General features: G+C 46.2%; 1 protein-coding gene across 7 annotated transcripts in view; it reads right to left on the bottom strand.

The window, feature by feature from the left end:
* The window catches only part of LOC146355416 (tripartite motif-containing protein 10-like), a 48238-nt gene extending 24320 nt beyond the window's left edge, over positions 1-23918 (bottom strand). For 2 of the 7 annotated variants that reach the window (XM_084830596.1, XM_084830592.1), the window contains exons 1-8: positions 17605-23918; positions 16371-16832; positions 11720-11815; positions 10035-10265; positions 9888-9910; positions 6466-6581; positions 4320-4346; positions 438-464 (exon numbers count right to left, since the gene is read on the bottom strand). In XM_084830596.1, coding sequence (XP_084686722.1) covers positions 438-464; positions 4320-4346; positions 6466-6581; positions 9888-9910; positions 10035-10265; positions 11720-11815; positions 16371-16832; positions 17605-17664 — 1042 coding nt within the window. In that variant the 5' untranslated portion in view covers positions 17665-23918. The remainder of the gene's footprint in view (positions 1-437; positions 465-4319; positions 4347-6465; positions 6582-9887; positions 9911-10034; positions 10266-11719; positions 11816-16370; positions 16833-17604) is intronic. The other 5 variants (XM_084830590.1, XM_084830591.1, XM_084830595.1 and 2 more) reach the window with 5 other exon arrangements.
* Positions 23919-23963: the final 45 nt, after the last annotated feature.

Raw genomic sequence — 23963 nt, 5'->3', positions numbered from 1 at the left:
CACACATCACTCCTGCAGCACTTTAGTGTTGTTGAAGCATTTTGCATCCATTAGGACAATAACATTTTAATCAGTTCTGTAGAGAGGGCTGGTGTTAAAAGGCAGGTGTGTAGAGGGCAGAGGCTGGCTACATATTGGTTTACACCTTAGTGAGCTGATGATTGCACACCTCACACTCTTAGTCACCATAACATGCCAGCTCTCATCCACATGCCGGTCCCTCTTCAGCCCCCCTACCCACCACAGCCCTCCTCTTTCGGCTTGGTAGCCCCATTGAGCGAGGGGAAAAGAGAAATCCGCTGAACTTTGTGGAAGGGTGTGTTTAGCCATTTGCCTAATGCTAGCTGATTCAGTAGTTAAACAGGGGCCTGCTACTGTTGAGACTCCACCCTCTTTAAAGGTTTCCCATCCCATCCCATCTTCTTTCAGACAGTTACCTTTAGTCAGTGCTCGCTTCATAGAATCTGTTATGAGGGAGAAAATTTAAAGTCAGATCATCAGTAAAAAAAACAGCAAGCAAGCAAACAAAAGTTTATTGCAATTGGCAACCAGCCATTATACAGCTTCACATAGATGTATCACATCCATCTCCTTGGCCTTTGCACACGAGTGCAAGGACAGTACAAGAAATTTAGCAGTTCTAAAAGTTACATATTTGTTAAAACCATTTCATAAAAAACGTAACTTTTCAATAGGTGACTGTCCTTTCATCCGAACCAAGGGAAGGATATACATTTTCCTAATATCAGAATAGGCGTCCCATTCTAAAATGGGTAATATATTCCAAAATTAAAGGATTACAACAGCAAACTCTGCCTTCCTTGGGGATACCCTGAAGGCGCCCCATACAATCTGCCAGTGGAAGTACATTTAGCCTTGCCCAGGAAAAGACTAATCTCATCTTACTAGAGGATAAGTCAGCGAAATAATTCAGAAGTTTAAGAAAAGAGGGGACTAAATTCACATATACCTTGTGTGATAAACAGCTTGAGATTTCAGTCAGTTGGGACTGCATCTCAATATCTTTAAGATGTTGCAGTAGTACTGGCTTTGCTCTGTCATAACCCAGTGTCTGCAAGAAGGGTGTAGAAAACCCCATATTTGCAATAATGAAGAGAATTTTTTGTCTCCAAGAACTGGAGCCCATTTCCTCAACTGCACTCAATACAAAGTCAGATGTCCACTTAAATAACACCTTTAGCCCAAAGAACAAGGCTAATTTAAGGGCTTCAACTTAAAAATATATAGAGTAGGGCTGAGTAAAACTTGCTCCTCCAGCCTTCCTTGGACCTTTCTTCCCAATGAAGGTGGGTGGAGAAATTCTGGGACATTCATGGTGTGCATCTGAGTGAGTGTGTGTGAGTGTTCGTAAAATTCTCCAGGCTTTCAAATGGTGGGTATTTACACATTGAATTACAAGGGCTCATCCCCACCCTCCACCTTTTAATATTTTAAACATGCTGAATGCATGCCGGCATCATGGGAACAGCTCCGCTGTATGATGACCCTTTGTTGGACCATTAGTAGCCCCATTTTTAAATGCACTGCTGGTGGGTGCTCACCAAAGCCGCACCTAAGCTTTAAAAATGTTAAAAGTGTGTGTGTGGGGGGGGAAGAGCCCCCAGACTACCTTGTAATACAATTTGCAAGTACTAATACCGCCCCCACACACACAGCGTGTCCACCTCTCCAGTCTTGTTGACCTTGTCTCAATCAAGCAGCATCTCCCTCCAAAATTGTCCCTTCTCATTGAGCCCCAGAAAATTACCTTTCTTCAATGCTTGCTCCAGAGTTTCTATTGTATGGAAGCAAAGTTGACAGGCTCTAATTCAAATACTTGTGGGCAGGGGTAGTTACAGCAGTAGGGATTGGATGAACCATTCCAGGGTAAGTGGGATCACGTACATATATGCTGCCCCCCCATTCTAGTCCATCTTCCAGACAAGAGTACTTGAGTTACCCTTTCATCCACCCCTTAGGCCTTGTGCTGCTGATAAATGTCAGGTTAGTCCATAATAAGACAACCACCTGAGGGGTGTTTCCACGACAACAGAAAGAGAACTGAATGGAGGAGTACTGGATTTTCTTAAAAAAAAAGAATCAGCTTTGCTGCACTTTGGTCCATGCAGGGCTCCACAAGCAAGTGGTCTGCACCAGTAAAAATCACTTCACAGAACATACTTTCCGGTGGGGGTCAGGGTTGGAGTGAATGTTACCTGGCTGGCAGGGGCTGCTCAACCAATAGGAGAGGCCTCCCCCCTCTCCCTCCCCTTTTTCCTTTCCCCTGAAGCTCCAGATGCACCTGCATTTCAGGAGCAAGCCTCATTGAACACAGTGGGAGTTACTTCTGAGTAGACACACATATGCTTATGCTGGGAAAGGGTGGGGGGAACACAGGAATGGGAGACCAGCCTCCTTTCTAACCCAGTGCTGTGCAGGATGTCTATGACGAAGGTTGAAGTAGTAACTTCCTAAGGCAGTAAACCAAACCATGGAGAATCAGAGCCTCGATATTGTGCTTTAGAGCATTTAGGGAATTTGTGCTTTAAGTGGAGGGCCATTACACTGGAGGGGGATCTCTGTAAATTCTGATGTGGGCATTCAGGAAACAAGCCTCACTGAGCACAATAGGAGTTACTTCTGAGTAGACACTAATTGGTTTGTGCTGGGAAACACAGGGACAGGAAACATCCCTTGACTGGGGTCATCGTGAAAGGCACACCCCTGGGCAGGGCTAGCATACCTGAGGTAAATGCGGGGGGTTGGGGCACAGAACAATTATACCACTGAGAACCTGACTTGAGGAAAATAATTGGACTTTAAGCTGTCTCAGGAAATCCGGTTTTCCCCTGATAAGCTCTGGCATGGCTGCTGGATGGTCATGACATCATGTATCCTGAACAACCTCAACACACAGCCAGCTCGGAGTAGATCGCTGGTGGAGACACCCCCCTGGATGAGGGAGCTGAGCTGACTTATATTGCTGATACCTGGGCGGATGAGCTGGGTCAGAGGTGTTAACATTCCTCACCTCTGTCTTACTCATTTTTTGGTACAGGCTGGAAAGCCGGGAGTGTTAAGGTTACCATCTCCCTTTCCCAGATTCCTGTCCAGACAAGTCCTAAGTTGGAGCGTTCGTACAAGGTGTTGGGCACTAAGGAGAGCTTGAGGATTCTGTTGGTGTACAGCCTGAGCTGGAAGAGGCGATCTCAGATGCAGTTCATTTCCAAGCACAACTCAGAATGTTGCTGGTTACCTATAAAGAACTAAGCTGCCATTTTACCAAGGCTTCTGCTTCTTGATTCTTTGTGGGATTAAGGTCGGCTCCTTTACATGTGTTTTTTCCCCCCAGAGTTTTTCTTTCTCTGCTTTTCTCTATGTTCCATTACACAATGACTAGGTGGCACTGTGGTATAGCAGTATTGCTAAAAAACATGGAGGGTTCCATGGTGCCATTCACAGAAATACCAGACTCTCCTCATTAGAATCCCCTGCTCCAGCTATAACAGTTGCAAAGCATGGGAGAGGCCCTGGAGGATGACAACATCATGTAAAGCACCTGCAAACTACCATGAGTGAAGAATCACAAGCGCACAACAAATGCCTTGTGTAGAAAGGCTCTTTAAATGACTTGGGAGCCAGGACACTGAAAGAACGCCTTCTACCTCCTGAGCTGGCTCAGTCTTTGTGGTCATCCTCAGAGGCCATTCTCTGTTTTCTGCCATCTGAACTCTGATGGGAGGAGCCTAGAGAGGCAGCCTTTTCAGTTGTGTCACCATTTCTGGAATGCCCTCTCCAGGGGGAGGTATGCCTGGCATCAACTTTGATATTATTTCAGTGCCTGGAGAAGACAGTTTCATTTGGCCAGGCTTTTAATATGTAAATAAGCTGTAGGTTTTTAAAAAACTGCTCTCCTGAATTGTATGGTTTGTTTTTGTGGCTTGTTGCTCTTTTCATCAATTTATTTTGGATGGTTAATTTCTCCTCTTTTAATTCCTGTAAGCTATTTTTAGTGTTTTTACTGAACAGCTGGGCTATAAATACTTTAATAAATACATACATACATTTAGTCAGACCATACTGCATACTGTCCTATACAATATGAAATATAACTGAAAACAACAACAACCCTCTACACCATGAATTTCACATTTTGCCCAACACTGAAGTTAGAATTACACTGAATGAATTAACTAGAGGTGGTGGTGGTGGGTGTCACAGAAATGATCTCCCAGAATTCATAGAGGGCCTCTGTTGCACCCCAGCTTAAGCACCACCTCCATTACGATTCCCCTTGTCTTTCACTCTGAGAAAATTACCTGTGTTCAGAGCTTGCTCCAGCATCTCTGCAATGTAGAGGAAAAAGTGACAGAATTACTTAGATTATCATAAATATAGCCATGGGTCATTTCAGCCCTCTTACATTCAGAAAACTCCTCATTTAGATTGGCATTTAAATTATGATCATGCTACTTGCAATAATGTTTTATTCTTTAAATCTGACATTTGTGTCAAGGGAAACAAGATAATGGGGAAGCAAAGTGAAAGGAGGTCTTGAAAACAGGGAAAGGAGACACTTGTGATTTTGATTGGTCCACTTTGAGGTTTTTTCCTAATTGGGGTAATGAAAGTAGGGGGCAGTGAAGGCTGTAGGTCCACTGAGCACCCTTTTTTATTCCTGTGAGCCACCTTGGGAGGGCTTCTGCCCTAAAAGGTGGCCAAGACATTGTGTAAATAAAATAAATACATTTTGGTGGAAAGGTGGAATATAAATCAAATAAATAAATTCATTTATACTTAAGGTGCCCAAGAGAAATGGTATTGCCTCCAACACAAGAATGCTGACAGTCTAATGCAGTCTAATACAGCATCTTGGAGAAAGAGATTGGCCTGGCTCTGAAACAGTTTCTCCACCTAAGTTGAATAGGAAATCCAATCAGGATCTCTGTTTGTTCAGACACTGTGGAATGGTGCTGGGGAGATTTTGTTTTTACAATAATTTACATATGTGCTTTGGCCCCCAAGTTCCACCTGCCCACCAGATGGGACTTTCTTACTGTGTGTGCACTATCACAGTTCTTATTTCTGGTCCTGGTGGCGATGGAAGAGATCCACACCCAACCTTATGTGATTCTTCCCCACTGATAGATTCTTGGATGAACAGGGAAGTTACATCAGACAAGCTAGCCTCCTTCCTCAGGAAGGCACAGGATGCAGCAGTGGCTGGTTGTGGTGGTGGTGAGGAAGAGATAGCCTGCTTCTCTCTCTCTCTCTCTCGGCCACCCCACAGGTCAGCAGCTTTCCTTTGACACAGCTTTCCCCCTACTTAAAAGAGTGCCCAGTGGGGAATGTTTCCTACAGTGTCTCTTCAGACACCTTGAGGCATCTTGCCGGGAGAGTAAGTTCTTTGTTAAACCGGGGGGGGGGGGTGTCTCTACAACAACATAAGGAGAAGCAAATGGAGGATTACCCGCATTTTTTCAAGGAATCGGCTTTGATGAGCTTTGGTCTGCGCAGGGCTCCACGAGCGGGTGCACTGCACCAGTGTAAATCGCTTCACAGAACATACTTCCGGTGGGGTGGGGGGATTGGAGTAAATATCATCAGACTGGCGGGGGCTGCTCAACCAATAAGACAGCCTCCCCGCCCCCCAGGCTCTACTTTCTTCTTCCACTGATACTCCCAAAATGTGATGGATAGAAGCTTAGCACTAATTACTTCCTTACACCAACAAAGCAAACAGTTAGGAAACACAACTGCAGATCCTTTGTTACTCGATAAAATCCTGGGAGGTCTTCTCCCATGAAATAGTCTTGCCAAAAATCAATCTGTTTCTCTCTCTTCCCCCCTAGGGGAAGGGAATAGCTCAACAAATGCACAACAGTGAGATAGGGGGTGTAGGTATTGCAGACCAAAGCGCTATTTCGCTTTAATGCTTTACTTTTAAAAAATAGTTACAGGCTGCCCGGAGCACACCTATACTTTGCGGGGATAGCCACCAGAGTATAGTGGTACGCAAGGTGAAGGAAATGCCATGAGGTAGCTCAGAACTCTGACTGCTAGCCGTGAAATGGCAGAAACATCAGGGAAACACAGCTGGGGAAACACCCCTTGACTGGGGTCAATGAGGTCACGGCCAGATGAAAGACACACCCCTGGGCAGGGTTATCATGCCGGAGTAAATGCAGAGGGTGGTGCACACCACAGCAGAAGTGAAGACAAGCTGAATTAAGGAAAACAATCGGACTAAAAGTAGTCTCAGAAGAACCATTTTCTGCGATAAACTCTGGGGTGGCTGCTGGATGGCCGCAGCGTCATGTATCCCTAACGACTTCAACACTGAGCCAGCTCGGAGTAAATCACTGGTGGAGACACCCCCAGGGCCTGACTTTCCTTGCAACCAGCCTGGAATTGGAGCATTCTCAGAAACTTGAATCCACTCCCTTCCTTAAGCTGTCCCAGTACCTTTGTAGGTCTCCATAAATTTTTCCAAATCAGAATTTTTCTGCAAGTAAATTCTGAGTGTCTCTTCCAGCCTGGGAGGAAGTTCCACTACATACCCTCCTAAATTCTTCTCGCACCTGGAAGGGAATATGGTCAAGGTTAAGGAACAGTAATAGAACATCATTCTCCTGTAAGCTTGTGCCCAGGAGCAAAAAGGCACCCAATTGTCACTGGCACAGAAAAGGAGTAATATAATCCAAATGCAAACTCCACCAAGTTGCTCCTCCAACTGCTACATACTGCATTAATTGAAGTTTTGGGTTGTTGTTATGTGTGAACCCTGCACTATGGTATACAATGCCTTGCATAAGTATTCACCCCCTTTGACTTTTCCACATTTTGTTGTGTTACAGCCTGGAATTAAAATGGATTTAATTAGGGTTTCTTGTCACTGATCTACACAAAATAGTCCATAATGTCGAAATGGGGAAAAATACATATTTTACAAAATGATTTATAAATAAAAATCTGAAAAGTCTGGATTGCATAACAATTCACCCCCTTTGCCGTGATACCCCTAAATAGGCTCTGGTGTAACCAACTGCCTTCAGAAGTCACATAATTATTTGAATGGAGTCCACCTGTGTGCAGTTCAAGTGTCACATGATCTCAGATTAAATACACCTATTTTTGGAAGGCCCCAGAGTTTGTTGGAGAGCATATCTAAACAAACAGCATCATGAAGACCAAGGAGCTATCAAAGGACTGGGGTATAAAAAAATATCCCAAACTATGAACATCCCCCATAGCACTGTTAAATCCATTGTTACAAAATGGAAAGAATATGGCACAACCGTGACTCTACCTAGAGAAGGCCATCCAACAAAACTCACTGACCGGCTAAGGAGGGTGTTAGTGAGAGAAGCAACCAAGAGGCTAACAGTAACTCTGAAGGAGCTGGAGAGATCCACAGTGGAGATGGGAGATACCGTCCGTGGGACAACTATCACATGGACGCTCCACAAAGCTGGGCTTCATGGAAGAGTGGCGAGAAGAAAGCCATTGCTGCGGGAAAAAACCCCATATCAAATCTGTTTAGATTTTGCCAAAAGGCATGTGGGAGACACAGCAAAGATGTGGAAAAAGGTTCTCTGGTCTGATGAGACCAAAATTGAACTTTTTGGCCTTACCACAAAACACTATACGTGGTGCAAAGCCAACAGTGCTTATTGCCAGTTTGTTTTTGTTTAATTAACTTCTGTGCCACAATAAAAATATTTTGCACCTTCAAAGTGTTAAGTACATTATGTAAATCAAATGGTAAAAATGCCAATTAAATCCATTTTAATTCCAGGTTGTAACACAACACAATGTGGAAAAGTCAAAGGAGGGTGAATACTTATGCAAGGCATTGTAACTATGGGTTGTTAACCATGAACAACCCAGGAACCCATGGCTTGTTGCCAGGTAGTGAACTTTGGGCTGTTTGTGGTTAACAACCAATAGTTAAACCACAGTGAAGGCTTCATACATAATGACAACTCACTTGTCATTATGCATGAAGCACATTTGGGAATTTGAGAAAGCTGTAGGCACCAGCAAAAAATGGCTTCTATGGAGGAAGTGTGAGTAGTCACATAATGGCTGCTGTGGGGGCCTGGCTAGTTACACGTAAGCTAAAGAGTTGTGGGAGAGAAAAATAGTGAGGCTTGAAGCTGGGAGGGGGGAGAAAGATAAAGAAGTGGGGAGAGAAATAGTGAAGCTACAGGCTGGAAGGGAAGGGGAAACAGGAAAGCAAAGGGGTAGAGAAAGAGCAAGGCTTGAGGCTAAGAGTAGGGATGTACGGATTTTGTAAATTCTGTTCCGTCTGCATTTCACAGATTGTAAGGCGCCTTTCATTCCATTGTCTGCTCATTGACTGAATCAGATTTTTTCCAGTTTCCCAAATTTGTGCAAATTCGCACTTGCAAAAATGCGCAAATCTCCTCAAAATGTACAAATCCCCCCATGGGCATTTTCATGTTTTAGCCCATGGGGGAAATGCGCATTTCCATCTGGTGGTTTTTAAATTTTATTTTATGTATTTTTCTATGACTACGTTTATGTAAAATTCCAGAAAGAAAAAAAAACACTAGTCTGCAAGACCGCAGAATCCCTGCGACTCGGGAAAAGCAGGTCTGCTGTGAAATCCATGGGTCGGATTCATAGAAATCCGAACTTAATTTGATTCCATTGCAGATTTCTCCTACATCCCTAGCTAGGAGGGGGAGAAACTGTGAGCTAAAGATGTGGGGTGGGGAAATAGCTAGATGCTGGAACGGAGGGGGAAATAGCAAGGTAAACGGGTAGAGGAGCAGAAGACCACCCTAACATTTTCCAGAGTTTGAATTAAAACAAATTTTTTTTGAAGGAGGCAGGAAGTGGAGAGCTTCACAGGGTGCAGTTGGAAGTCCCATGGGCGCCATGGTGCCCGCAGGTGCTGTGCTGGGGACCCCTGCCATAGCATGTGCCTAAATAATGCATCTCTTAAGGGCTCAACAGCTGCCATTCCCTGGCATTTGGAGCTGGAGTGAACATCGAAAGATCTTAGGGATGGGGAACCCCTGGTCTCCCCAGAGCCCCCTGATCAGAGATAATAGTGCGGATTCCCCTGCGCACTGTCTCCCTCTCAACTGATTGGAGATAACAGTGGGGATTCCTCTCCCTGCTAGTTCCAGCTGCCCTGCATCACCCAAATGGGGAAAGGCACAGGGCAGATGGAGCCGCCCCAACTGAGGCACAGGCTGGTGGAATGCTCCAGTGAACTTCTCAGGATACTGAGCAATGGATGATGGAAACGTCTCACTGCTGGAAACGTCTCACTGCTGAGAAGTGAGATGGATGCATATAAGGACAGGATATCATGTAGCAGACCAGGGAGAATTTGGAGAGCTGTTGTCATTTCGAGTACATAGCACATAGCTGGATGGACAAACAGCCCAACTACACGTAATGCAGCTTGTGATATTCCCAGTCTTTTCAAAGGAAAGCCCTTGAGCTCCGATACAACTGCAGTCAAAGTATCGGGGTCAAAGATCCCAGATCCCTAGAATCTGAATACAAGATCTAAAGCATGTAGACAGGTCCCACATGCAAAGGAAACATAACTTCATGATTCTTCATATCGTCTCCCAGAAGAAAACTGTTTCTTACAGTTGATTGTACACAAGTTGATTGTATATCAGCAATTCTGTTTCTTTCAATTTTATAAAATGGGACCGACGCTGTTCCACAGCAGGTGAAAAAGAAAGGGGAATGAGAAAGAGCAGGAAAAGTAGGGAAAGCAGCACCAACTCCAAACAAACAAAGGTGTGCACATCAGACCAAGCTGCAAAGCATTCCAATGGTACCAAAACTCTTGCACTACAGAGCAGGGGAAGTGGAGTGGAGAAAGAACCACATACCTGCTCAAGGCCCTTTTGATGTCCTGAAAGAGAGAAATGAGTCTTAGCTACACAGACAGAACTGACACTGGGCTTCTTCTAGTGGGGATTCTTTTGCCCCTTCTTTATTTCAAGTCATCTGGAATGCAGCTTTGTGTAAGGTCTCACCTGCAGGAATTCACTTGCTGGCTGCAGGCACCACCTCTCCACCTCTGTGATCAGCGCACTGAGACGGGAGATCTCTTGAGAGAGTTCAGTGAGATTTTCATCCTGCCTCTTCTCCATATCTTTTGCCAGATCTTCCAGCTGGTGTAAGAAGAGGTGCTTCTCATCCTCGAGAAACTTCTGCATTCCCTCAAAGGCAGATATGGTCTTCTGTTTCTCCACTTCTAACAGTGTCTGAGGAAAATATATGGAAATTGAAAGAAGGGTAGAGGAAGCATATGAAGTTCAGTCAAGACAACAATGAATGACATGATCATTCATAAAGCTTATTTATAGCTTGTGGGAACAGAATAGGGGGACGCTCTGCCCAGAGTTTTTAGTCACAATTTCCCTGAAATGGATATATGGCGGATATATTTCAACTCACTTGTTTTTTCTTCAAATGTGTAACTGTCTAATGTATAATTGTCTTAGTTAAAGCAACTTATTTGAAATTGCATAGAAAATTTTAAGGCATTGGGAAAAGACAAGCGGGTTGGTGACAACAGATTTATGACCACTTGAAATTGGATGTATCGGACCTGGCCCAGACAGTAACACAGATGACATTCCATTCTCACGGAGGAATTGGTTAGACATGCTTCCTCTCTGCCACATGGCTGAAGTAGTGTGTGAGACAGGCACTTCACTCAGAGGACCAGATCTCTGATGGCCTGATTTCTGGAACTGCTCCCCATCAGAAACAAGGGGCAATGGGGGGAGATTAAATGTTCCTGCAGGCTGTGGTGGAGGTGGAGGGCAGAGGTTCATGGCAGAAGCTTGTGTAGACCTAGTCCATTTGACCCGATGCATGGAACGTCATCCTGGGTTGGCAGATATAACCATGGTTGTAGAGAGAAGAAAAAGATATTACTAATAATGGCAGAAGGGAAAGACATGCAAGAAATACAGGCAGTAAGAGGTATGCTACAGTGTTTCTGTTATTCATTGTTCATTATTTTTTATTATGTTGAGATGTTCTATTTTGACCCTTCCAGAGCAGTGTAGAACTCCTAGTGTTAGCTATTGTTTCCTTAGAGCCTTCTTTGAAAGCACATTTCAGGCTGGTTCATGCAACTTGTAAAATCACTTGATTTTTCATCCAGAACAGTCAGTATTTGATAACTTACTCCTGAATGCTGCTTAGCCCGTTAGGAAAGGGCCTTCTGTATACTGCCCAGGCAGAGCTGGGATGCTGTTTACGTGGTATCAGGAGTGACTGCCTGAGACCTGTGTGCCCTGAGGAAGGAGAAGCCCTGGCCAGGGAAAGCCTGCCATGAGCTCCAGAAGAGATCTTCAATCAGCCTGAGAGAACCATATTCTGATGCTTTCGTGTTTTGATAACATTTGTGTGTCTTTTTCAGTATTTAAAAATTCTAAGTGGCTTTGGGTGACTTGGCAGAAGGGCGGTACAGAAATGTATTAAATAAATAAATACATGTAGCCCATGTCTCATTCTTATGTCATAGGTATCATGGATGCTTTAGGCATGAAACAATGAACCTGCGGGTTAGAACTAGGCTGTCACCACTGTAGAACAGCTATGCATGTTGCCCACAGAAAATCATGTTTCTGCACTGATGGAGAGTGTGGGGAGTCTTCCCACTGACAATGAGCTGCAAAATTTGAGCCATACAACAAACCTTTACCTGGCATTCCTTCCTTTGCAGATCTACAGCCACTTTCTGGTCCTCAAACTTTTCTCTCTCTTTCTTCAGAGACTCCAGATGAGCCTTGATTTTTTCCTGCAGGAACAATAGAGGTTCTATTTCCATCAGGAGGTCAGCACATCTGGTGCCGGTTAGTGATTTCCTTCAAATATTATGTCTGATCATATAGTGAAGGGCTAGCAAAATATTGACATTTTCCTCCTTTTATCCTGGGAAAACGGGGTAGCTCTCCTGTGACTTGCTCCTTCACCCCACCTGCCTTGCCTGCTCACAGGGGTGATATTTTGGGAACAGATATTAAGAATTCCAGTTACAGTTTGGAATGTTGGTGTCACACACTCAACTGGAGACAGTAATCCTAGGGACACAGGAGCTTCCTTGCTCCAAATTAGCCCATTGACCCATCTAGCTCAGAACTGTCGACATGGACTGGCGGTGTCTCTCCAGGATTTCAGACAGGAGTCTTTCCCAGTCCTGTCTGGACTTGCCAGGGATTGAACCTGGGAGCTTCTGCATCGAAAGCATGCGCTCTTCCGCTGAGCCACGGCCTTTGGTCACAACACAGTCTGGCCACACTGATTTATGCACTGGTAATCTCAGGACTGGATTACTGCAATGCACTCTCTGTGGGGCTTCCCTGGAGACCGGTCTGGAAACTGCAACTAGCCCAGAAGATGGCAGCTAGTTTGTTCAGCAGGGCAGCCCAGTGTGAGCACATTACACCTTTGCTCAACAGCACTGCACTGGCTGCCAATATATTGCTGGGCCAGGTTCAGTGTGATGTAGTTGACACATACGGCCCTGAACAACCTGGGACCAGGCTACCTGAGGGAGTGCCTCCTCCCATATCAAACTGCCTGTTCACTGAGATCTACAGATCAGGGCCTCCTGGTTGTTCTGTCGCCTGCACAGTTCCATCTGACAGCAACCAGGGAGAGGGCCTTTTCTGTTGCTGTGCCCTGTCTTTCAAATCCTCTCCCAGCTGCAGGGTGATATCCTTGATTGTGTTTGAGCACCTGTTAAAAATGCACCTATTTACCCAGGCATTTGCTGATTTCAATACTCAGCTTGGATGGTTTTTGGTTGTTCCTTTAAACATTTATTTTAACTATTCTAGAGAGCAATCCTACGCCCCCTAGATGTTGTTGGAGGGACATAGGATTGTTCAGTTTCTGAGCTCCAAGGCTGGAAACAGGCCACGACCCTGGAGCCCAGAAACCGCCCTCCCCCTCATGGATAGCATTGCTATGTCTCCGCACTCGGAAATGGAGCACAGAGCCGTGGAAAGGGGATGGTCCCGGGGAGGGGAGGAGACTGGGGAAGCTGCATTATGCAGCTTCCTGTGCACACCCCAGCCTCCTTTCTTCCTGCTCCGAACTGCTGTGGCTAGATGGGCAAAATTGCCTGTCTAGCCAAACTGCAGGGCTGCCACAGCATGGAGGCAAGGATCACCTCTGTGCTGTGGCAGCCCTGCACTGGATAGTTGTCAGCCTCTGAGTTTGGAGGCTGCCAACTATCTCCATAAGATTGGGCCCTTAATGAATTTTGTATAGCACCTTGTGTTTTGGTAATAAATATTTTAAATCGAGTAAGAATAAACAGTCAATTCTCACAATGGAGAGATGCAAACAGTGGGGTCCCATAATAATCTGTATTGGGACTGGTGCTTTCTCAATTGTTCATAAATGATCTGGAATTAGGAGTGAGAAGTTAGGTGGGCAGATTACCCTACGACACCAAATGATTTCGGGTGGTTAAAACAAAAAGGGATGGCAAAGAGCTCCAAAAGGATCTCTCCAAACCGGGAAAATGGGCATTAAAATGACAAATGTAGTTCAGTGTAAGCAAGTGTAAAGTGATGCATGTTAGGGCAACCCCCCCACCCCCAACTTCATGTATATGCTGATGGGATCCGAGCTAGTGGTGACTGACCAAGAAAGAGATCTTGGAGTTGTGCTGGACAGCTTGATGACAGTATCTACTGTGTGAGGCCGCTGTGAAAAAGGCAAATTCTATGTTAGGCATAATTAGGACAGGAATCAAAAATTAAACTGCCAGTGTCATACTGCCTTTATACAAATCTATGTGGTGACTACACTTCATGGGAGATTCAGGACAGGTAAAAAGAAGGACTTCTTCACAGAGCACACAGTTAAACAATCGACTTCACTACCACAAGAAGTAGTGATGACCACTTATTTGGATGGCTTTGAACGGGGATTCGACACATTCCTGGAGGAGAAGGCTATCAGTGGCTACTACTCCTGATGGCTCTATGCTACCCCCAGTATCAGAGGCAGTATGCCTAGGTATGCCAGTTGCTGGGGAACACCAGAAAGGGCGCTGTTGCACTCATGTCCTGCATGTGGGTTTCCAGTGGACAGCTGGTTGGCCACTGTGTGAACTGGGTAGACCCTTGGCCTGATCCAGCATGGCAGAACCCACTGGACTCTAGGAATCTTACACATGCTCAGGGTGCACATCAGGGGTCACATGCATGCCATTCAGTACATGTGTTGACAAGCAGTCTGAACTGTGGGAACTGAAATTTTCAGCAGCACCTCCCTTTAAGGCCTACAACCATTCTTAACTTGACAAATTCCTATCACGGAGTGGGACCTAGAACTGGGATCCTGCAACTAGTTCCTCCACTAGGCAACAGAGCCAATCCTACCCTTCAAAGAAAAAAGAGTCAAGAGCCAGCCATGTGTAGGCTGCAGTTGTTCTCCTCTTTGCTGCATCCAGACTCAGACGAGTGAGGCACACACGTCCACAAGAGCTTATGCCATAATAAATGTGTTCATCTTTAAGATGTCACAAGACTCTTTGCTGTTGTTGCTACATGGACTAATAAAGCTACCCCTCTGGAAATGGGACTGAGAGGGCAAGAGATGTGCGCAAAGCCTTACAGAAACTGGGGTTTCCAGAGCCCAGTAATATCCATTGGAGTTCTCTCGGGTTCCCTCAAGCGGGCTAGATGAAACAACGATCAGGTGGATCCACAGTTGGCTACAGAATCGGACTCAAAGAGTGCTTATCAATGGGACCTTCTCCAACTGGGGAGAGGTAATGAGTGGGGTAACACAGGGCTCAGTCCTGGGCCCAGTGCTCTTCAACGTTTTTATGGATGACTTGGAGAAGGAGGTGCAGGGAATGCTTATCAGATTTGCAGATGACACAGAATTAGGCGGGATAGCTAATGCCCTGGAAGACAGAAACAGAATTCAAAGTGATCTTGATAGGCTGGAGTGCTGGGCAGAAAACAACAGAATGACATTTAATAGGGATAAATGCCAAGTTCTGCACCTAAAAAAAAGAAACCAAATGCACAGTTACAAGATGGGGGATACGTGGCTCAACAACACTACAAGCAAGAAGAATCTTGGAATTGTTGTCAATCACAAGCTGAAGATGAGCCAACAATGTGATGTGGCTGCAAAAAAGGCAAATGCTCTTTTGGGCTGCATTCATGGAAGTATTGCTTCCAAATCACATGAAGTCCTAGTTCCCCTTTACTCAGCACTGGTTAGGCCTCATCTGGAGTACTGTGTCCAGTTCTGGGCACCATACTTGAAGAAGGATGCAGACAAACTGGAGAGAGTTCAGAGGAGGGCAACAAAGATGATCAGTGGACTGGAAACAAAGCCCTATGAGGAGAGACTAAAAGAACTGGGCATGTTTAGCCTTGAGAAGAGAAGACTGAAGGGAGATATGATAGCGCTCTTCAAGTACTTGAAAGGTTGTCCCAGAGAGGAAGGCCAAGATCTCTTCTCGATCATCCTAGGGTGCGGGACACGGAATAATGGGCTCAAGTGACAGGAAGCCAGATTCCGGCTGAACATCAGGAAAAACTTTCTGACTGTTAGAGCACTATGACAATGAAACCAATTCCCTAGGGAGGTAGTAGGCTCTCCTACACTGGAGGCCTTCAAGACGAGGCTGGACAGCCACTTGTCAGGGATGCTTTGACTTGGATTCCTGCACTGAGCAGGGAGTTGGACTCAAAGGTCTTGTAGGCCCCTTCCAACCCTACTGTTCTATGATTCTATGATTCTACACAAGGGGTAAAACAGATTATTAAAGAGCACACGTTTGAGCAGGAGCCAGCTATCTGAGTTGTGAGAATTGAACATTTTAGCAGCACTGCTCTCTAAAATCTACAGCCTTCCTTAACGTGACCCATTCCTATTATAGACGGGGGTGGGCATAAATGGGGGATCCTGCTTCAGGGGCAAGAGCAACTAGATACTGCATTGAATAACAGGACTATCCTGCCCTTCCACAGAAAAATAGCCAAGAGGCAGCCACATGGGGGCACCACTGTTTTGCTCTTTGACCGCCATCTTTGACCTCTGTTCACAGAAGAGTGAGGCATGCATAGGCATAAGAAGGGAAAAGATTCAGAGAAAGCCTTAAATAACACTCTGTAGATGTGGCAGGGGGTTGTCTGATCTAGTCATATCGAGGGATAAAATAGTGCCAGGGTTGACCAGAGCTCAGCCTTTCATTTCAGTTTGGGTTTGATAGGAATATTTTGGGAACAGATATTAAACATATTTTAAAAACAAACAAAACCTTGTGCATGTTAGGACCACCAGATTTCATTGTCAAAGATTTGGAAGTTTTCTACCTTGTATTCCTTAGCAGCCTCTTCCAGGAGAAGTTTCGCATGTGCTCTGTGCTCTAGGGATCTCTCACACCCTACGCAGATTAATTCTTGATCCTCACCACAAAACAGGTTGAGTTCCTCCTTATGTTTTACACACAGGTTCTTCTTTGCTGGTTTTAGTAGCTGGAGTTTGATCTTTTCCACTATATTTGCCAGCTGCCAGTTTGGCCGAAAATTCCCTTTCTGGATCTGGGCTCTGCAGACAGGACACACCAAGTCCCCGATTTCTTCCCATTTCTCACAGTACTCGGTGATACAGCTCCGACAGTAGTTGTGGCCACAGTCCACGGATACCGGATCTGTCAGGTACTCCTTGCAGACGGGGCACTTGCCTTCCTCTTCCACAGCCGCGGATGGTGGTGGCACAGGCATAACGGATGAAGTCTCCATGACTTTGTTATTAGAACCAGCAACCTGTTTGACCTGTAGGATGATAACGGAATGGAAATAGCCTCGCCCGGGTGAGCCGCCTGGTGCCCTCCAGATGTTTTGGACATGCGAGTTGGCTTATATGGGAATTCTGGAGGTGACGGACTCGACCTTGGGGGAGCTGGGGGTGGCGACGGCCAACAGGAAACTCTGGCGTGGGCCGGTCCATGAAGTCACAAAGAGTCGGAAGCGACTGACCGAATAAACAACGAAGTCCAAAACATCTGAAGGGCACCAAATACCTAACCCTGGGCTAGACAACCATTATTTTTGCTAAGAATACTTTTCAAGCCCTCCAGTGGGCTTATGAGTTTCCTTTAAGAGGTCCTTGACATTTTTTTGGTGCCAATGGGCACACCTGATTTTTTAAAAAGTGTCATTGGCACCATCACAAAATGACTGCTTTGTGGGGAGTGGCTAATCCCAAAATGTCAGGAGCACCCCCTGCGTCAGTGTGAATGTTTTCTTTGTGTCCTCTCTGTGTATGTGTATTTTCTCTCACACACACAGAGAACCCTCCCCCCCTCCCCGGCACATGGGCACACAGAAAACACAAAGAGAGAAACAGAACACACACAGAAAGAAAACATACTCAAGAGAGATAAATATTTTTAAATAAATAAGAGCACAATCCTATGCATGATTAGACAGAAAAAAGTCCTACAACTCCCAGCATTCCTCAGCCAGCCAGTTGTAGGACCTTTTTCTGTGAAAACATGCATAAGATTGCACCCTTAATATTGTAAGACCCAAGTGAAACTCTTACATGAACAGAGTGCTGTGGCACCTTGAACACTAACAAGTTAATTATGGCATACGCTTCCATAGACTACAGCCCACTTCACCAGGTGCAGGAATGTCATCCTGAGTTCCAAGTGTATTCAATGGTCCAAACAACCTGTCAGTTTAAGAAGAGAGTTAAGGCGATCTCATGTTGGCTCAAGCTTCACAAAACCAGGAAATGGGAAGCTAAGGCTGATGTCTCAGTAGACATCCCCCAAGATCAGTAATGATGTTGTGCAATGTCACTTGCTTACACCTTGCCCTCCATGCACCCACACTTTTCCTTGGTCTTTGAGGCCCAAACCCAAACAGGGGGATGGACTGCCATGGACCAGCAAAGATGCTCCATGTTGTCCTAGGGGGGGATCTCCACGGTGACGGGTTTCGTTCGCTCTCCACTTTGCTGTGGTTTTTACTGGAGCTGAATCTGCTCTATCTGGGGATGCAAGGGTTTGAATGCCTGGATTATCCCAAAGCTAGGCTGGGGGTCTCGGCAGGTCACACGGGAGTTTACTACGAATTGTTTGGGTGGCTACCGAGTGGAGTCTTATCCACGTCAGCACTTAGCCTGTTTCCTCCCTCCCACTCTCACCTTGTTCCACCCTTTCTGCTTTCTCTGGACAGTGTGTGTTATTGCCTGCCTCCGCAACCTATGCCTGATCCCCCCCCCCTTTTGTTATTACTGTCCCTCTAAAACCACAGTGGCAGAATAGCAGGCGTAGGCACTCCTGTACAAACACGCTATTTTGCGATAGTGCTATCTCACAATAGTGCTATAGGGGACATAGCTACTCCTGTTCAAATGTGCTATTTCACGATAGTGCTATAGGGGGTATGGCTACTCCCATTCAAATGTGCTATTTCACGATAGTGCTATTGGGGGTATGGCTACTCCCATTCGAATGCGCTATTTCGCAATAGCGCTACATAGCTATAGGGGTATAGCTACTCCTATTCAAATGCGCTATTTCGCGATAGGGCTATACTTGTATAGTGCTATAGGGGGTTAGGTATTGCTACATAAATGCACTATTTTGCTATAGTGCGATAGGGATATCTTATAAATGTGCAATTGCGGGTTCCCCAGTACCTACCTTGGGAACCGTGATCTCGCCGAGTATATGTATTCCCCATCCCATGGCATTTTTAGCAGTGTAAGCCCCTGATGCAGTAACGACTTTGGATGGCCAAGATCGATACAGTCTACAGGTGACTGTGGTTGGTGAACCTGGAGCAGTTACTTTGGGTTCAGGATGTAGCACTAATGAGCTATTTTGACGCTGAGCTGTTATTCTTTACTTTTAAAAAAAAAGTTAGAGGCTGCCCAGCGCACATCTATATTTTGCAGGGATGGCCACCAGAGTTTAGTGGTAGGCAAGGCCAAGTAAATACCATGAGGTAGCTCAGAACTCTGATGGCCAGCTGTGAAATGGTGGAAACATCGGGGAAACACCCCATGACCGGAGTCAGTGAGGTCATGGCCAGGTGAAAGACGCACCCCTGGGCAGGACTATCACGCTGGAGTAAATGCGGAGGGTTTGTGCACACCGCAACAGAAATGCAGACAAGCCGAATTAAGGAAAACAAAGGGACTAAAAGTAGTCTAAGAAAAAACAGTTTTTCCGTGCAAAACTCTGGGGTGGCTGTGGGATGGCCACGATGTCATGTGCCCTGAATGACCTCCAGATGCAGCAACCTCGCAGTAAATCGCTGGTGGAGACACCCCCCTAGTCTCTGAGTGCAAGGAGCCTCAGAGATGAAGCATCTCAGCCCCAGTGACGAAGCGTCAGCACACGTGTAAACACATGCGAGAGGAGAAAGTACGAACTATTTACTTACTTATTTATTACATTATGGCAGGTAATCATTTAAAACTTATTTATACTCGTATATCATCTGCCACAACACCAGCATAGGAAAGCGAGCCAAATCCAAGAAGGGCAACCCCTACAAACTTAAGAGTCGGGAGCTACATTCCAGGGGGGAAATCCAGCAGGAGCATAGAGTCCTTGCAGCCCTGCTCAAACAAAGATTCTTGAGTAGCGGAAGAGAACTTGAGCCACACACTAAACTAAACCCAAGTTTGGAAAGGGGCAATAAAAGCAATACATGGCTCTGTATTGACAAGGGTCACTGTGTAGGCCTAGCTAGAGAAAGAGTCCACTTATAAACAAAGAAAAGTGTAGGCTAGCTTCAGTTTTGGCTCAGTTGGGCTCAGGTTTTCTGTCTTACAGGGCAGCTCATAAACTGAAGTTCAGAAGTAGACTCATCCCAAGTTTGAGTGTTCAGCTTTTCATTTAGTTTGGCCACTAGGTGAACAGAACCCTGGACTAGATAGACCTTGTTCTGATCCAGCACAACTCTTCTATGTTCTTATGATCCAGCCTTACCTGATGAAGCATCTCAGCCTTACTGGGTTTCTAGAGGAATCCTCCTATGAGTTGACCAAAGCCTGTTTATTATCCAGAGCCCTGTGCGAAGGATCCCAGAAGACAGAGGCAGGCAGGCAGGCAGGCAATGATAACCTCAGGCCCCTGCTCCAGCAGGGCTGTCTCTCCCTTCCCCCAAAAGGCTTTCTACCATCAACTGCCCCATGGGATGGATCCTTATAATTTGTTACGTTAAATTATTGGGGCACCGTAGTGGCCCTAATGGGTGAGTCAGCTGAATTGTATTCTACCATTATAACCAGAAATTGGGGCAGGAGGCAGCTGGTTCCATGGCTTATACTGTAAAAATGGCTCAACGGATTGATCCAAAACTTGGCAACGTAGGAGAGGTGGGTTTGTGGATAGTCTGTGGTGATTTTGAGGTGGAAAGAAATAATGTATTTATAGGAGTTTAAATTTTGATGAGTGCCCACCAGCAATTTGACGAGTGTTGTCTGTCTCCTGCCCCCCCCAGCATATGGAAGGGGAAGAAATGGAAGCAGTGACAGATTTTACTTTCTTGGGCTCCAAGATCACCGCAGACGGTGACTGTAGCCATGAAATTAAAAGATGCTTGCTCCTTGGGAGGAAAGCTATGGCAAACCTAGACAGCATAGTAAGAAGCAGAGACATCACCTTGCCGACAAAGGTCCGTCTAATCAAAGCTATGGTTTTCCCAGTAGTAATGTATGGCTGTGAGAGCTGGACTATAAGGAAGGCTGAGCGCCGAAGAATTGATTCCTTCGAACTGTGGTGCTGGAGAAGACTCTCACGGGTCCCCTGGACTGCAAGGAGGTCAAATCAGTCCATCCTAAAGGAAATCAACCCTGAGTGCTCATTGGAAGGACAGATACTGAAGCTGAAGCTCAAATATTTTGGCTACCTAATGCGAAGAGAAAACTCTCTGGAAAAGACCCTGATGCTGGGAAAGACTGAAGGCAAAAGGAGAAGGGGACGGCAGAGGATGAGATGGCTAGATAGCATCACGGATGCAATGAATATGAACTTGAGCACACTCCAGGAGAGAGCGCAGGACAGGAAGGCCTGGTGTGCTATGGTCCATGGGGTCACGAAAAGTCGGACACGACTGAACGACTGAACAACAACGACATTGCAGCAAAATCCTTCCATTTGTACAGTGTCTTTTAGAAAACAGTTTTGTCATCTTAGGTAAGGGGGAAGGTGTCGTAGGTGCTGTGTCCCAGTAGTATTAGGTATCTGTAGGTTTGGTTTCTCAGATAAGATGGGAAGAGGGAAGGAAAGTTGTGAGATAGCAGCGGGAGAGCAGTGGTGTCATCTAAAGCTCCGGTGAAAACCAGTGATCAAAGAAGAACGATCCTGCTAAAAAACTCAGGTGTGAAGAGAGCCTGTATTTCAGAAGGCAACAGAAAATTATTTGGGGGGTAATCGAATCAAAGCAGCATTCATATGCAAAGAGAGTTTCCCCACCCTGCCTGATCCTTTTACTGCGGCAGCACAAATGAAACAGGTGCAGCATTTCAGCAACAGTCATGGCGGAAGCTCTACCTGTTAAATGTCTGCCTGTTATGCAACTGAATCAGTCACAGAACCCCTTTAAGGGTAGTGGGAAGAAAAGGTAAGGAGAACCCTATTAGTGTGGGTTGCTCAGGTCCCTTTGGGGTGGGAAGTTCAGGTGTTGGGGAAAGAGGGCTTGTAAGTAAGCTGTGGAATAGAATGTGAGTAAAACTCTGGCTCACCAGCAGCCCTGTCTTTCTTGGAGGGGAGTCTGACATGCAAACAGTCATGTTGACAAAGCTGTGGTCAAGTAGTGGAACAATGGATTGTAAGAGAAAATGTTACATTTGTTTCTCCCTGCAGCTCGCAGCTCCATGAGTCCAGGGTGTCCAGGCAGCACCCCCTGCGGTTGCCCACCCCTGCTGTAGGCCATTAAATTTGGGTCTTTTAAATAGGGTATGGAATTATAGAATCATAAAATGTCAGTCTTTGAAGGGGTCAAGTTTGCCTGATTGTGGGCGCAGTCCTATGGGTTGCAACTCCCGGAGACGGAAGCCTCCAAACACGGCGGCTTCCGTGTGTCCAGGGCCCTGCCGGGCTGAAGCCAGCAAGGCAGGAGGAGGAGCAGAGGTGATCTTTGCCTCCTGGCCTCTTCGGAGGGTGAGGGAAGGAGGCTAGAAGAGGCTCGGTACAGCTCATATCCTGGACTCTCCAGTCTCTTCCCCTCCCCACCCACTGGAACGCCCCCTTTCCCCCTTCTCCGAGGTCAATTTTCTGACCTTGGAGGCCAGCCGGGTTGTTTCTTTCTTTCTGTGCTGGCTGGGAGGGGGTGGGGGGTTGGCTCTCCGACTCCCCCTTCCAAGGCTAGAGTGCTGTCTCTGACCTCGGACTGGGGGATCCCCACTATCCTACAGCCCCTCAGACCATGTCTAGGGGCCAAAGGATTGCTCCCTAAAGTACTGTACGTGCCCACTGGGACTCCTGGACTAGCCAACGCTGCCATTCCAGAAGCAATGGCTTTATTGCCGACACAAGCAGAAAGATGGAACACTACAGTTGCAACATTGCATTAAAATGCTCACGCTACAGCAGGAATGGCGAACTTAAAAAACATTTTTACTGAACCTGCAATCAAAATGGGTATTGCTCTCTGTAAAAAAAAGAAAAAAAAGTGATGTATGATCTGAATTTTTACATGCCATTAGTAATAGCTATATGTACATAAAATCCTTCTATGAAGTACAGAACCATAACATTCATAATATTCAAATTTTAGTTAATGGGCAAGTATATGGACTGGTAAGAGCTGCAACTGAAGGGCCAGAACATGCTTTTTAAAAGCCTTATAGCGTAGTTAAGGAACAAATTCTACATAAAATTGTGTTATGTTTTCAAAATGGAAGCTTAATAACAGATTTGTTATTCCAAGAACAAATTAACATGGCAGAAATACATTAGGGGGGATGGGGATTGGAAAGTGATTACTGCTCTGTATGGAATCAACAAATTGAACAATTCTCTGTGATGAGACAGTACTGAACAACAAAAGATAGGGAAAAAAATGCCAACAGGTTTACATTTCTTTAGGGACCGCGGTGGCTTAGTGGTTAAGACGTTTAACCACTAAGTTTTAAGTAAAGTACATTTCTTTACTTTTATGGCAATTAGCTATTCCTAATTCCTTCTGCATTTCAATTCCCTCTGACCTCACTGTTTACAATCCCCCTCCCATTCCACCATGTGCATGTGTACCCACTTGGAACGCAGGATCATACCTCAAGCATCTGATGCAGCGGACAATGTCCAGACGGGCATACGTCATAGCAAATCCGTTAGTCTTTAAGGAGCCCCAAGGCTCCTTAAGGGTCTTGATGCAACAGACTAAAACTGCGGCCCGTCTGGAACGTCTCATTCAAATGAATCTACGCAGTCCCCCAATTTAAAACAAGCAACCCGAATCAATCCCCACCTCCGCCGTGCGGACTTACTCCTCCGTCCCCTTCGGCAGCCTCTTCCACGTGACGACATCCACGCCAAACAGGTGAGGCTTTCGTCGCCCCCGCAGAAGAGTCTCAGTTCCCTCCTCGCGCGCCCTGGCTTCTTCCACCAGCTTTGCCAGTCCCCGGTTCGGCCTGAGGCCGCCTTCCTCAACCGCTCCTGCACACCGAGGGCAGGAAGGGGCCCGCGGCCGACTCCCCCCAGCGCCGCAGGAGGCCAGGCCGGCAGCAGCTGTGCCCGCAGCCGCGCTCACCGGGTCTGCGGAGAATTCCTGGCACACGGGGCACGGCCTGTCCTCAGAGAGCGCCGGCCAGGGCCTCCGGCTGCCTCGCCCTGCTGCGCGGGAATAGCTGCAGCTCCATCACCGACGGGCCGTTTCCTTCCCGGAACTGCCCCGGGATGGGGGTGGGGCTTCTGTGAGTGAGTCAGCGGCGTGAGA

This window comes from Heloderma suspectum, chromosome 2 (genome assembly GCF_057233095.1).
Source record: "Heloderma suspectum isolate Gila_16-S chromosome 2, 16-S_ref, whole genome shotgun sequence".
NCBI lineage: Eukaryota > Metazoa > Chordata > Lepidosauria > Squamata > Helodermatidae > Heloderma > Heloderma suspectum.
Note: the sequence above shows the minus strand (reverse complement) of the source record. Positions and strands in the feature narration are given on the sequence as shown.